This window comes from Tachysurus fulvidraco, chromosome 2 (genome assembly GCF_022655615.1).
Source record: "Tachysurus fulvidraco isolate hzauxx_2018 chromosome 2, HZAU_PFXX_2.0, whole genome shotgun sequence".
In the NCBI taxonomy this organism is placed as follows: Eukaryota; Metazoa; Chordata; class Actinopteri; order Siluriformes; family Bagridae; genus Tachysurus; species Tachysurus fulvidraco.
The window spans coordinates 10,527,036-10,542,146 of NC_062519.1; the positions used below are offsets into that span (position 1 = coordinate 10,527,036).

A 15,111-nucleotide genomic window follows, 5' to 3' on the forward strand; every position below is an offset into this window, starting at 1 on the left:
AAAAAAACAACAAAGTGTAAAATATTACTGAACGTAACAGCATTACTCTAATCAGAAGAAAAACTGAGTGACTGTGTGAATATTTATAAAACAAGGCAAATAAATATAAAATCTGCACAGAGAGAAAAGAATGGAACAAATCAGAGCTTGTTTGCCTTTTTTCGATTAGCTCTTCTTGCTATTTGAATGTACGACATGAGCTCAGTTTTGTCCTAAATTTTGGCCATTTCTATATCATTGCATAGCAGAAATTCCCTATTTGACTGTGATTTTTTTTTTTTTTTTTACCAATATTTGCTAATGATCAAATTTATTTGTGTCTCAGTGTCCTTTGATTCTTTAGTCTGGGAGATGATAATGTACTCTATGTTGAACCAAATGGGTGAGGGTGGGGGTTTATATAAAAAGTGTACCTCATTGTTAGGATGATGAAAATGGCCAGGATGAAGATGCTGAATATGTGGGAGACAGATAAGCTTTACATGAAATTTGCCCTTTTTTATGGAAGTAACATGGCTTCACTCTCAGAAATCTACAATTCACAGCTTTCTTGGCTTTTTAAATGTCTCTGGGTTTATTTCATAGTTTATGTTTAAAGAGAATAAGCTAAAAAGGCTTTTTGCATAAACAGAGTGACAGCTGTTGAAGTTGTTTTTTCAGTGAGCCTAAAGCCCAGAGCACTTCCTCCTCCATTCATATGTAAACTGTGTGTATAATGGTGCAAGTTTCCATATGGAACTGATGAGTGGATTGAGACAGTCTTGCTGCTGCTGATCTAGCAAAACTAATGCAGAAACTAGAATCAGTTTCTTTATCAGTTTCTAAATTCTAAGATTTAAAGGTGTGTGTGACTATAGATAAGCAGAAGTATCTAGCCAAAAGAGGAAGTGAGAGTAAACATTACAATAAAAGTAATGCATTAAGTATACAGTGGTGTGAAAGTGTTTGCCCCTTACTGATTTTTTTATTTTTTGCATGTGTCACACTTTAATTGTTTCATATTATCAAACAAATTTAAATATTAGTCAAAGATAACACAAGTAAACACAACATGCAATTTTTTAAAGGAAGGTTTTTATTATTAAGCGAAAACAAAATCCAACCCCACATGGACCTGTGTAAAAAGTGCTCGTCCCCTAAACCTAACAACTGGTTGGGCCGCCCTTATCACCAAGAACTACAATCAAGTGTTTGCGATAACTTGCAATGAGTCTGTTACAGCGCTGTCGAGTAATTTGGGTCAACTCATTTTTGCAGAATTATTGTAATTCGGCCACATTGGAGGGTTTTCGAGCATGAACCGCCTTTAAGGTCATGCCACAGCATCTCAATAGGATTCAGGTCAAGACTTTGACTAGGCCACTCCAAAGTCTTCATTTAGTTTTTCTTCAGCCGTTCAGACAAATTGGATAATTGTCCTGCTGCAGAACCCATGTTCGCTTCAGCTTGAGGCCACGAACAGATCGCCGAACATTGTCCTTCAGGATTTTTTGGTAGACAGCAAAATTCATGGTTCCATTTATCACAGCAAGTCTTCCAGGTCCTGAAGTAGCAAACCAGCCCCAGAGCATCACACTACCGCCACCATATTTTACTGTTGGTATGATGTTCTTTTTCTGAAATGCAGTGTTACTTTTACACCAGATGTAATGGGACACCTTCCAAAAAGTTCAACATTTGTCTCGTCAGTCCACAGAGTACTTTCCCAAAAGTCTTGGGGATCATCAAGCGGTTTTCTGGCAAAACTGAGATGAGCCTTTATGTTCTTTTTGCTCAACAGTGGTTTTTGTCTTGAAACTCCAAGTTGATGCAGGCCATTTTTGCCCAGTCTCTTTCTTATGGTGGAGTAATGAACACTGCCTGCAGTTCTTTGGATGTTGTTGTGGGCTCTTTAGTGACGTCTTGGGTAAGTTGTCGCTGCGCCCTTGTGGTAATTTTGGTCAGCCTGCCACTCCTGTGAAGGTTCACCACTGTTCCTTTTTTTTTACCATTTGTTGATAATGACTCTCATTGTGGTTCTCTGGAGTCCCAAAGTGTTAGAAATGGCTTTATAACCTTTTCCAGACTGATCTCGATTACTTTCTTTCTCATTTGTTCCTGAATTTCTTTGGATCTCGGCATGATGGGTAGCTTTTGAGGATCTTTTGGTCTACTTCATTTTGTCAGACAGGTCTTATTTAAGTGATTTTATGATTGCGAACCGGTGTGGCAGTAATCTGGCCTGGGAGTTGCTAGAGAAATTGAACTCACAAAAAACACAACAGTTAAACCACAGATATGTTTTTACAGGAGGGGAAATACTTTTTCACACAGAGCCATGTGGGGTTAGATTTTTTTTCCATTAATAATAAAAACCTTAATTTAAAAACTGCATGCTGTGTTTATTTGTGATATCTCTGACTAACAATTAAATTTGTTTGATGATCTGAAACATTAAAATGTGACAAACATGCAAAAAAAAAAAAATCAGGAAGGACGCCAACAATTTTTCACACCACTGTATATAAAAAATATAATATAATATAATATAATATAATATAATATAATATAATATAATATAATATACTTTGTGTTCTATTTATAACCAATGTTTACAATTACCCAGAATTGTACTTAATGCATAAATAATACAGTTTACCTTTATTACATTTATTTTAGTTAAATAAACTTCCTCAACATGTTTTTTATAATTAGATGGTGTTCATGGGTTTTATGGAAGCAAAGCAGATTCCTCGTTTTCTTTCTTTCTTTCTTTCTTTCTTTCTTTCTTTCTTTCTTTCTTTCTTTCTTTCTTTCTTTCTTTCTTTCTTTCTTTCAGGAGGAAAAGGTTATGATACACTTTTAAAATTATGATTCATGTTATAAAATCTCATAAATAAAGTGAAATAATTAATAATTGAGCGAAAACTTTTTACAGATGTCGTGTATAAAATGTATTTTTCTTGTTAAACAGCTCCCTGTCGTGAGGGTGTATTTATTTTTGTATTTATTGCAGTAGTTCTCCTCCACACCAGCAGGTGGCGCTGAGAGAACGCTGCGCTTAAAAGTTACAGCAAACTCACAATCAGCAACAAATCAGAGCACAGCTAATGCGATGCTATGCTAGCGGTTTGATTGACATAAACACTAGCTTACAAACACTCATAACTAACAATGGTAAGTGCTTTAGTGCTATATTATGGTACGTTATTTGTACGAATAAGTGAATGAATGTGCCAATATATGTTAGCCAGCTATCAAATATCTCTTTTGTAAGCTAGTATTTGCTAGCTGTAGTAGCTTCTCTTAGCTGTTACAGGGCGTTGCCATAGAATGGGATTCAGTTGCTAGCTAGCCACTTAGCTTGTTAGCATGATAGCACTAGCAATCTTGACAGTCGCTGACGTAAATTAACTTTAACTTTAAAATTTAATCTGCGTTATTTAGAAATGAATTAGATTTGTTTTTATTATCTAACCTTAACCTGTTAGATAGCTATAATGAGACAAGTAAGACTTGGCTCGATAGCTGTCAGTGCTACTGCTAAAGTGCTAACTGTCAGCTCTAATCAGCCCAGTTAGTTGTTCAGTTGTAATATATGTAACATTTCTAATTGTATATTTGCACTGGTCACTTTGCACATCCTCCATTAGTGTACAATTCATGTTTCTATTCTTGTCTACATCCAGTTTCTTTTTTTTTTTTGTAAATCTTTGTTTATACACATTACTACTACTATTATTATTATTATTATTATTATTATGAATTTTTATTACCTTTCTTCAGGTATGCAACACACCAAGAAAAATTGCTGTACATGTAGAAGAACCTACAGTTCCTGTCAATAAACCTGATTCTGAATATTCTGCTTAAAATATACATCTGCCTTCTCAGATGTAGTATCCTTACCATCATGCTGCTGTAACAGTGTCATATAAACATGTTGATATGACACTGTTACAGCAGTGTGATAAACCAAACTTTTATGTTTTATTTATCTTAGAGAGAGAGAAAAAAAAATCATGTCATGTTAATTGTTTTTCTATAAATATAGCTGCGTTCAGTCGATAGTTATTTCAATTGGCTGTTGTGTCTTTGTGTGAAGGCTGAGGTTGAGGAGACACTGAAGAGAATCCAGGGTCAGAAAGGAGTGCAAGGAATCATCATCGTCAACTCGGAGGGTAATCAGTTCACTCCTAGTGCTTTAGTGATTTCTTTCACATTCAGCTGACATTCATCAGTGGTTTAGTAGCACACAAACCACCCCGTTCCTCATGACACATACTACATAACAAATAACTCTTACCTTTTATATCATAGAGATGGTGACTGCATGAATTTGATTGGCCAGGAATGACTATTTCAGTTATAAAGCACATGAGAACAGGAATTGTTTGTCGGTTGTTCCATGAACTTAAATTTCCTTGTAACCTGTTCAACTGCATTATGAAACAAACAAACAAAAAAAAAAACATAATAAATTTCACCTTGTTGGAAGATCACTTGTTTAAGACACACTTTAGGCCCTGTTGTTCAGACCCTGATCGCCACACCCCTGCCTTCCCCACGCTGCAGTCTGTCATCTGTTACTCAATGGTGATTTATATTTAAAAATGTACAAACATTGGATATAAATAAAAAAATATTTGCTATAAAAGAATCAAACTGCTGCTTCCCTTCTCTCTGTTCCTCCCTCTTTCTTATACACACTATCAGTCTTGGAAGATTCTCTTTAGCTACTGGGATCTGACAGGAAAACATCACATGATAAACTTCAATGAAATTTTAATAAAGCGATAATTGTTGTGCTGCTTTTCCCTCCAGCTTCTTAGATGCCTCTGTGCTTCTCTCTCTCTCTCTCTCTCTCCCACGACAAGGCATTCCTATTAAAACCACTATGGATAACTCAAGTACAGTGCAGTATGCAGGACTCATCCACCAGCTGGTGATGAAAGCACGGAGTACAGTGAGGGATATTGACCCACAGAATGACCTCACTTTCCTCAGAGTTCGCTCAAAGAAGAATGAAATTATGATTGCTCCAGGTAGGAAATGCTTTTCTTCTTTGTCAGTGTATGTTGCTGTTTTTTTGTTTTTGCTTGTATGTTATTGTAATGTTGTACCTAGTGATTTTGATTCTGATTGAGTTCATTAAGTGTTTTTAATAAGTATTTTCAGTCAGGTTATTCTGAATGTCCCCATCATAACCTAGGCCTCCAGACCTGTAATGCATATTAATATGTTCTCTACAGGTCTGGAAACAGTATCTAATGTAACATAAACAGTAATATAAAGATGCATTATTAAAAGCACTACAACAGAGCAGTTGAATTGAAGAAATACAACGTGGGTGAATTCTAGCAATTCATGTCAAAATCAAATTGTTGTGGCACAGATAATGACTCTTCACAATGAATAATGAGTTCATTAGTGTAACATGGGGCTGTATTCCAGAAAGGTGGCTTTAACTATAGAGTTTATAACCATGCCGAGTCCCATCATGCATCACATCTTACTCCGCACTGGGTTATTGGTGGCAAAGAGAGAACACAACAAAAAACTCTACAGAAATCCTGCCTCTTGATTGGGTCTGGTTCCTGCAATTTGGGGAAGTCTATTGGTAGTACAAGTAGGTAATATATAGATCAGGATATAAGTGTCATTATACGGTGAGAAGACAATTATTCAGATACCATTATTTTTCAGAATATTACATAATTATCAGACACCCAACATTAGCATATCCTGTTTAAATTAGTGTCCTGGAGTTTAATTATTTTTTTCCTATTGCTGAACACTGCGATTTGAGTAACTGTAGAGGTTTTGTTAATGAAGGTACAAGCAACCATAAGTTGTTGCCTTCACAAAATTTATTTTGAATGGGTATATTGAAAAATCTTTCAACACCAATGAAGAGATTTATAATAGGTGGCATGCTGTTTTCTTAGCTGTACCTAAGCTCATTATAAAATGTAAATGAAATGATTTGAACTGCATGCAATAGGTGCGTATTGACACTTGCCTTGATAAACAACTTGCTGTAATTTAAAAATATGTATCCATTCATCTTTGAGAGTGAAAACATTCACAGCTTTATCTGTTTGGAGCACAGACAAGCTATGATGCATGACAGTAAAACATTTTGTTTCTCTGCTTTAAGTCAGACAGCAGAATGTTAAGTTTGTATAAGAGGAAACTCTACCAAAAACATTTCTCATGATAGATGGAATTTGTGGTCCTTGATTTCCTATCATGAACATTTGTTGCAGTAGAAATGGTGTAGCAGAATGTTTCATATTTCTGCTGTCAGTAACCAATTCTAGAAAACTAGGGCTGAAGTAGTAGATTACATAACCACAGAACCTAAGGATGACTTCTCTTACATTGAACTAATTCCTTTCTTCTTTCTCCACAGATAAGGACTATTTCCTGATAGTCATTCAGAACCCCACAGAGTGAAAATGCTATTTTCTGTATAGCCTTTTATTTAAACATCTTTTAATTTTTCTTCAGAAAAAATCATTTTATGTAGTATCTATATGTGTATAATGTCATACAGCCCACACTAATAGGCAATATGGTCTCTGTTAAACTTGAACATGTAAGGTTTAGGATGTTCTGTATTTCCTTATCATTCCAGTATATTTTTTATTTAATTTTTTTTTGTAAATTGTTTAATCCACTTAACTTGTTCATTTATTCGCTCTTTATGCCAATGCTCAGTTTCTCACCACAAAGATAGGAACTAAATGTATAATGTTGCGCTGTCTGTCCTAAACAATAAAACCACAGTGTTTAATCCTGTGTTAAGATGAAATATTTGATGTGTTATGTTGGTATATTGCCGCTCATTTTGAGTCTTAAGTCAACAGTTCTTAAGTCCAAGTGCAAAAGTCCCTATAGGGGTTGGACAATGAAACTGAAACACCTGCCAATATAGTGGTTGGAAGATTCATGCCTATATATGTGCAACTTGGTGGCCAGTCTGCACTGATTTCACATTCTATAATTAAGAGCTGAGTTTGAAGGTTGAATTAAGTTTAATCTCACAGCTGTACATAAAATATTGCAATCCACATTTAATGGGAGACATATCAGAGTTCAAAAGAGGACAAATTTTTGTGCATGTCGCTGGCATAATAATGGCCAGGACAGAGAGTCTTTGTGGTGTTATTGAGAGCTACGGTATCCAGGCTAATGTCTGCATGCCACCATGAAGGATGAACCACTTCCGACTGGAGTAATTTTCAACCTAAGGTGAAGTTGTCTGAAAGGTCATGGCAGAATTCCACCAAAACTGTTTGTTGGGCGCTCCACAGGATCAATATTCATGGTTGGATTACTATAGCCAAAGCTTTGGTCAGACATCAATTTCAATGGTGCTGCAGTGGAAACCTTGGGCAGTGGACAATGTGAAATTTGTATTTCTCTCTAGTGAGTCCACCTTCACTGTCTTTCCCTCATCCGGGAGAGTGTTACATTATTAAAACCCCCTAAAGGACTTTACGATCTGAGAATGATGGGTGTCCAGAGTGAAGCACAAAGGAGAATCAGTGATGTTTTTGGCTGCAACATCATGGCATTCCCTAGGCCACTATTTGTGCAAGAACGCTGCATCATTGTCAAAAACTACTGAACCATTCTGGAGGACCATGTGCCATGTATCAGGATGATAATGTACCTATACTACAGTAAGAGTGGTGACAGTGGTTTGATGTGCATGGAAGTGAATCTCAGGAAATGTTTTCATCTACTAAAATGACAGTGAAAAATCCCTCAGAATCACTATGGCCATTGTCCAGGTCATATATCATTCCCAAGAAAAATTGATTCTGTTTTGGCCACAAAAGGAAGCAGTTCTGAGAGTAGGAGATGTTCTTTATAAAGTCCATGCTAAGATACAAGAAATCCTGGAATTACTATGGACAGTGCTTAGAAACCGTGCAGATGAATTTGTACTGTAGTTACTAACTTAAGCATTTGCAAATCTATTTCTATATAAAGATTCTTTGTGACAATAGCCATTGTTAAAAGGCTGTTAATGAATGCAATGAATATTCTCTGATGTGTATGCATTTTCTTTTATACAAGACCCTAATATAAAAAGATAAACTTGATATAAAACTGATATAATAAACTTGTATTTATATTGTTATATAACTTTTTTGTATAGACCCAGTAGAATGTATTAATAATTCTCGGGGACTTTAATAAAGCGAGGCTCTCGCTTGAACTTCCAAAATACAGACAGCATGTTACATGTCCCACCAGAGACAGTAACACACTGGATCACTGTTACTCACTGTTTAGTTCATCTTATACCTACAGGCACAAGCTAAACTAAACCTGTATTAAGGACTGTAAAAAGATGGCCTAAGGAAGCAGAGCAGGATTTACGAGCCGGTTTCTCTCTCACTGATTGGACTGTTTTTGAAGCTGCAGCCACCGACCAGGACAAGCTCACAGAGACTGTAACATCATATATCAGTTTCTGTGAGGATTTGTGCATTCCTACCAGGACTCACTTAACTTATAAAAATGATAAACCATGGTTCACTGCAAAACTCAGCCAGCTCCGTCAGGCCAAAGTGGATGCTCACAGAAATGGGGAACGACTCAGATTCAGTGTGGAAAGGACACCACACTGATCGACCTCATCCTCATCTTCAACTTCCTTCGCCAACTGAGGAAGTTCAACCTACCACAAGATCTACTGAAACAGTTCTACACTGCTATCATTGAATCCATCCTCTGCACTTCAGTGACTGTGGTTCAGCTCAGCTACCAAATCTGACCTCAGAAGACTACAGAGGGTAGTAACCCTTGACTCCTAACAATAAGGTTGTGGGTTCGAGTCTCAGGCCGGCCACGACTGAGGTGCCCTTGAGCAAGGTGCTGAACCGCTCCCCAGGCGCAGCAGAATAAATGGCAGCCCACCGCTCCGGGTGTGTGTTCACGGTGTGTGTGTGCACTTTGGATAGTTAAATGCGGAGAACAATTTCTGAGTATGGGTCATCATACTTAGCTGTATGTCACGTCACGTCACTTTCGTCACTTTCACTTGACATACACAAAACACACAACACTACTCTTACATTATTAACTTAAAACACATACTAATTTATATTTCAATTTGCACATTTATATTTCAATTTGCACATTTTTTCCACTGTACATACAACTGTCTATATTATATATTTTCGTGTCTTGTCAATGCCATTCTGTTTACACTGAGGAACTTCTGTACTAGAACAAATTCCTCGTATGTGAAAACATACCTGGCAATAAAGATCTTTCTGATTCTGATTCTGATTCTGATGTTACAGGTCTGTTTCCCCTTTAAGTCTCAGGGTGACGTCACACACATGGTTATTATTACAGTGAGCAGTTGTTTTGACACAGAAAACGAGTCGGTGTGTTGATCAGCGTTTAGTTGAAACGAGTAAGAAAACTGTTCGAAAGGAGCTGAAATATATTTTTGATTTTCTCACACTGTAGTGATGCCATCCGACAGACCCTTTAAACAACGACGGACATTCGGTAGGTTTCATGACCTGTTAAGCTAATAGCTTATTAGCTCATTATTAGAAGCTAATAATGTCCGCAGTGTTTGTTTACCATGTTGCTGCTAATGCTAACGTCGCTGCTAATTCTAGTTTGTAAATCATCCGTATAAAAACATAGTTTAAATGAACTACTGACTGGTTGGATTAGCTTTTTTAGGTTATTGATTTCCTATAATATATCAGTAATCAGCAACAGGGCCTGCTTCTTTTCTTTAAAGAGGTTATAAGCTAACGTTTCCTCCCTATACCATCTAGCTGTGTCACTGTGCGCGAGCTAATATTGTATAGTTCACAGTGGCTTTATTAGATGTTTACTTCTGTATTAGCCTACTTAGCTAATTAGCTATAACGCTCGCCGATCTAGGTGGTTGTTCTGAATGTTACATTGTTTTGCTAGCTAACCGTGTAGCGATGTCATGTAAACATGTAACTGCAGAGTCATCACAAGTTCAGTTGTTATGGTTAGACGGCCATTTTTTATTGAAACACGAGCTTTCTAACTATCTAACTGCGTTATATTGTGTCACATATGGTGGTAAATTACATAATTCTAGCCACCATTAAGACACTAATAAGATCGTGTAAATTCTCTAGCGAATATAAAGTGAATTCGTCCTTTTATTTGGCAGTAAACCAGCTCTCGGTTGTCAGCTGATACATGTGTTTGTGGAATATGATGCTGATGTGCTATATATTGCACACGTTGGACCGGGTGTGTGAAGGGAGGAGCTTGAAATGCTATTTTATAATCTGCGCAGCAAAAATTGCTGCTTTGTGGCAGATTTGTTAGCTGTAGGATTATGTAATTGCAGGCATTATGTGGCCCAGCCTTTGACATTACAACATAAATAGGCACAAGCTGGTGTCATGCAGGAGGATGCAGATGTCGCTCATCCAGAATGCAGGCTTTCAGTGATGCCTTCTGTTTTTTTCTGCTTTTCCGGGGAGAGTTTTGGACTAATTAATGTTTAAAAACCTCTGATGCTGCTACATGATGCCACAGACTCAATGATATGCTCCTTGAACATCATGATCATTTGCGTATCAAAACGTGCTACCATGATGAAGGAGGATTGTCTAAAGGGAGACAAGAATAGAAACTAATTGCATTGATTATAATTGGTTTCAGAAATTACATTTATATCAAGAGACAAATAGACAGGTGGACATAAACACAACCATTGTGCCAGAGGTGATGATCTCTGTATGTGTCATCGCTGTGTTCACATTGAAAAACACTCTAAAATAACTCAAAATCACTCAAAAACAAAATAAAGTTCAGTTCAAAGGTTAACCAATGTCTTTCAAGATGTTTTGTCTGGTAAGAAAAGATGATCAGACTAGGAACTCAGATCACTGGGAGCTCAGTAGTGGCATATAGCTCGACAGAGAGAGAGGGGAGAACCCATTATTTGGTTAAATATATTATGGTTATTCATTTCATTGTTTGGTTTCCAGCTGATCGCTGCAAGGAAGTGCAGCAGATACGAGAGCAGCATCCTAATAAAATTCCGGTAAGACTCTTGGCTATTATTACTTTAGAAATATTCAGGACCAGTAAACAATAGCTGTTTAGTTAATCATAGTTGTCTGATATTCTGATACAGTGTCTTTCTCTGTGCTTTATTACATTGTATAAATGGTGTGTGTGTGTGTGTTGGATTATTAAGTGCAATATTGACACGATTGGAAATGACTGCATGTGCTTGTTTGGTTTTAATTGTTTGCTCCTAGGTTATCATTGAACGGTATAAGGGAGAAAAGCAGCTTCCTGTTTTGGACAAGACCAAGTTCCTAGTGCCTGATCATGTCAACATGAGTGAACTGGTGAAGATTATAAGGTGAGAGTAGTAGGACTAGTGTAGTCAAACAAGAATCAGAATCAGGGGTATTGCCAAGTTCTGTAAGAAACTACATGTACAGGAATTTGTCTTGGCATTTAGGTGCATAGAAATAAAACAGAAGAAGCATAAATATAGGAAACAACGGTTACTCAAAGATTTCAGTGATCTAGCTCTAAAATTAGTTGTGTTATCATTGGAAGCCAGTAGGCTCTCATGTTTGGTGATTTCTGTAAAGTGTGTTCGAGAATGTCATATCATCATCTCAGAGGAGCAGATTAGCAGCCTATAATTTGCCTCTTCACTTGTCTCTATACTATTTTACCTAAAAAACAAGAGACATTTGTAAGGAGTTGATTATTTGCCACAATTGAGTGTATGCCTTATTTTGTGGAAATAATTTCACATAATGTGTACAGCCAGCACTGAATATGTTTAGAGATCTTGTCTTCCAAATGTTCTCTCTTAATTGCAGTATGTCACTCATTGTGTTAAGTTTACACCATTTGGTGATAGTTCGAGGCAGTATATGGCAGAATGCACAATTGTTTCATCTGCTCAACTACAGGTAAATTTTAATTTGGATCTGATAAAATAGTAAGACAAGGGGAAGAAAATCATGTCAGGGAGAATCGTGTTATTTGAATCGCTAGCATTTTATTTTCCTCATACTTACTGATAGAAAAGCACTAATCATTATTACACAATGTTTCATACTGAAACTTTTGTCTGGAGCACACTGGAACATTTTGAAACTATCTGGAGCATAGGGTCAAGGTTTTTACTCCAGCCAAAAAAAAGATGCTAAAATCCAGTGGATCCAATTGCCTTCAGAAGTCACCTAATTAGTTAGTTAGAGAAAGATAGTGAGCAAACAGCATCATGAATACCAAGGAACACACCAGATCGGGGATAAAGTTGTGGAAACTTTAAAAGCAGGTTTAGGATATAAAACAATATCCCAAACTTGGACATGTCACAAAGGACTGTACAATACATCATCCAAAAATTGAAAGAGTACGGCAAAACTACCAAGATCATGACCGTCCACCTAAACTGAAAGGCCAAGCAAGGAGAGCCTTGAACAGAGCAGCGGCCAAGAGGCCCATGGTAACTCTGGAGGAGCTGCAGAGATCCACAGCTCAGGTGGGAGAATCTGTTCACATGACCATATTAATTGTGCTCTCCACATATCTGGCATGTATTGAAGGGTGTCAAACAGAAAGCCATTGTTGAAAGAAAACCAAAAGAAGTGCAATGTGTGACAAGCCATGGGGTGGGGGTGGGGGGTGGGGGGGGAGACGAATGTGGAAGAAGGTGCTCTCTTCAGATAAGAACAAAATTGAACTTTTTGGCCTAAATACAAAATACTTGTGTGGTGAAAACATAACACTGCACATCACCCTGAACACACCATTTTTCAGCAGAGACAGGGAAGCCTGTCAGAGTTTATGGGTTTATGGGAAGATGGGTGGAGTCAAATACAGGGCAATCCTAGATGAAAACCTGTTAGCAGATTCTGATTCTGCTTCTGATTCTGTTTCCGAGCCTGCAAAAGACTTGAGATTGGGGCAGAGGTTCACCTTCCAGAAAGACAATGACCCTAAACATACAGCCAGAGCTACAATGGAATTGTTTAGATCAAAATATATTCATGTGTGAGAGACAAATAGGCAAAAAATTGCTTTCTCTAGATGTGCAAAGCTGGTAGAGACATACCCCAAAAAACTTGAAGCTGTAATTGCAGCAAAAGGTGGTTCAACAAAGTATTGACTCTGGGGGTCCATTCAATACCACGTGCCACACTTTTCAGATATTTATTTGAAAAAAAAATTGGGTCACCAACATGAAATGGCACATAACTCATAAGTCAAAGGAAAATGATATCCTTCAACTTCAGTTTTGTGCCATTTCATGTTGGTCTATTTCGTAAAATATCAGATATCTCTCACCTCGACCTAGTAACATTTGCAGATGAAGTGTGATTGATTGAGTAAGCACATGAGCTGATGTGCTCACTAGCACACTAGCTCAAGTGTGACCAGAATGAACACCTGCTGCCACTGACACTGTGAGACCCCTGGTATACTTCCACTTACACAGTCATTTGCTTTTATTATTCTGCTCAATTCCTGTTGTACGTCCTTATGTATGTACGTTCCTGTATTATTTACTGTGTCCTGCAGGCGTCGACTGCAACTGAACCCTACTCAGGCCTTCTTCCTCTTGATCAACCAGCACAGCATGGTCAGCGTGTCCACCCCGATCTCTGAGATTTATGAGCAGGAACGTGATGAAGATGGCTTCCTTTACATGGTCTATGCCTCCCAGGAGACATTTGGCTGCTAGGTTCTCTCTACTGGCGCCATGTGATGGTGAAAACCAAAAGAAGCCAGGAGAAAAAACGCAGGTTCCAGCTACCCGTAGCCCTGTGATCTCTCTGTTTCTCTCTCTGTAAGACATAGCTTACTCCTGCCATCACTAATTTAACACTACGTTCTGTCTCATTATGACACAAGTGTGCATATGACAGCGCTACTGTACCTACTAGTTTGACCGTTTAACCTTTTATCAACTTGATTCTCTTATTCCAGTTAGTAAAAGATAGACTGTGTGTGTGTGTGTGTGTGTAAGTAAGGAGCTCTTGTGCTCTGTCCCAGTTTGTTCATTTGATTTTATGCTCTTTGATTTGTTGCTTTTATTATGGCCAGTGTGTAAAATTATGAGAAACATGTCAGTGTAAGTAGGTGAGTGTCTGTTATATTCACTAAAAAATAAAGGTTTGTAGTTTTCTAGTAATTTAGGTGCTCCATTTTCCTGCTTGCTTGTAGTGATCAGCAAATCAGTGCTGGAGTGACATTTTTAAACATTAGATGTTTCCTCCAAAGCAAAAAAAAAAAAAAAAAAATCTTAATAAACTCCTTTCAAATTTCTTATTATTTAAAGTAGGGCCATGATGTACGTATAGAAACACCTCAAGTCTCCAATCCTACAGAATTCAAATCTGAAATGAGAAAAGCTACATTATTGGGGAACTTGTTATAGTTTAGTCAGTCAGGAAATTGCTGATCTTCTGTTCAATTCAGAAAGTCAGTATTGGAGAATTGAGCTTGGAAAGAGAAATCAGGAGAGCTGTCTGATGCTGCCTATGCTCTCCTTAAAGTTAAAGTTTATAGTACAGTTTTTAGTCCATATTGTCCATTAACGTTAAGATATGGAGTGTGGACTTGGGAGTGTACATGAATCTGCAGTCTGTACTGTAAACCTGAGAAAAAATACAACTAAACATATCCCCAGTGACTTTTATTCTGCCATGCTGTAGTCTGTAATGGCTCCTGTTTACTAGATTACCTATAAATAATATGCTTTTTTTGCACAAACCAATAGCCAAGAGGATAAACTTCATTTTCAAAAAAATTTAACACAGTTTTATTATGTAACTTGTTTTCCTTTCCTTTATATCACTGTGCGATGTATTTACCTTCTGTTCCAACTTCAATGAAGGATTTATGATGCACTACATAGATTGCTTGTTTTTTGCAACCTTTTTATATATTGATTTATGCTATTAGATTTGTTAATTAATTATTTAATGTAGAATAAAAAACGTCTTTTTAGATGTTTTCAAACCAAAACAATGAAAATAATATGTATCTATGTTTGAAACACAAGTGTATATAAACTATCATATGATTAGCTCCAGGTGTGGTTGTGATTTCTTTTCA

General features: G+C 37.1%; 2 protein-coding genes across 2 annotated transcripts; both read left to right on the top strand.

Moving 5' to 3' along the window:
* Positions 1–3,001: 3,001 nt before the first annotated feature.
* On the top strand, positions 3,002–6,796 carry dynlrb1 (dynein, light chain, roadblock-type 1). Its single transcript, XM_027144031.2, has 4 exons — positions 3,002–3,156; positions 4,085–4,160; positions 4,857–5,024; positions 6,395–6,796. The coding sequence occupies exons 1-4, from the start codon at positions 3,154–3,156 to the stop codon at positions 6,436–6,438; spliced, it is 291 nt and encodes a 96-aa protein (XP_026999832.1). The 5' UTR covers positions 3,002–3,153; the 3' UTR covers positions 6,439–6,796.
* A 2,529-nt stretch (positions 6,797–9,325) lies between these two features.
* On the top strand, positions 9,326–15,082 carry map1lc3a (microtubule-associated protein 1 light chain 3 alpha). Its single transcript, XM_027143923.2, has 4 exons — positions 9,326–9,519; positions 11,004–11,059; positions 11,280–11,386; positions 13,573–15,082. The coding sequence occupies exons 1-4, from the start codon at positions 9,480–9,482 to the stop codon at positions 13,733–13,735; spliced, it is 366 nt and encodes a 121-aa protein (XP_026999724.1). The 5' UTR covers positions 9,326–9,479; the 3' UTR covers positions 13,736–15,082.
* The last annotated feature ends 29 nt before the right edge of the window (positions 15,083–15,111 follow it).

Excerpts from the sequence above, each read along its gene's own strand:
- dynlrb1 (XM_027144031.2), top strand. Across the intron at positions 4,161-4,856 it reads CATCATCGTCAACTCGGAGG|GCATTCCTATTAAAACCACT; the intron begins GTAATCAGTTCA and ends TCCCACGACAAG. Across the intron at positions 5,025-6,394 it reads TGAAATTATGATTGCTCCAG|ATAAGGACTATTTCCTGATA; the intron begins GTAGGAAATGCT and ends CTTTCTCCACAG.
- map1lc3a (XM_027143923.2), top strand. The coding sequence starts at position 9,480 with ATGCCATCCGACAGACCCTTTAAACAACGACGGACATTCG. Across the intron at positions 9,520-11,003 it reads TAAACAACGACGGACATTCG|CTGATCGCTGCAAGGAAGTG; the intron begins GTAGGTTTCATG and ends TTTGGTTTCCAG. Across the intron at positions 11,387-13,572 it reads GAACTGGTGAAGATTATAAG|GCGTCGACTGCAACTGAACC; the intron begins GTGAGAGTAGTA and ends TGTGTCCTGCAG.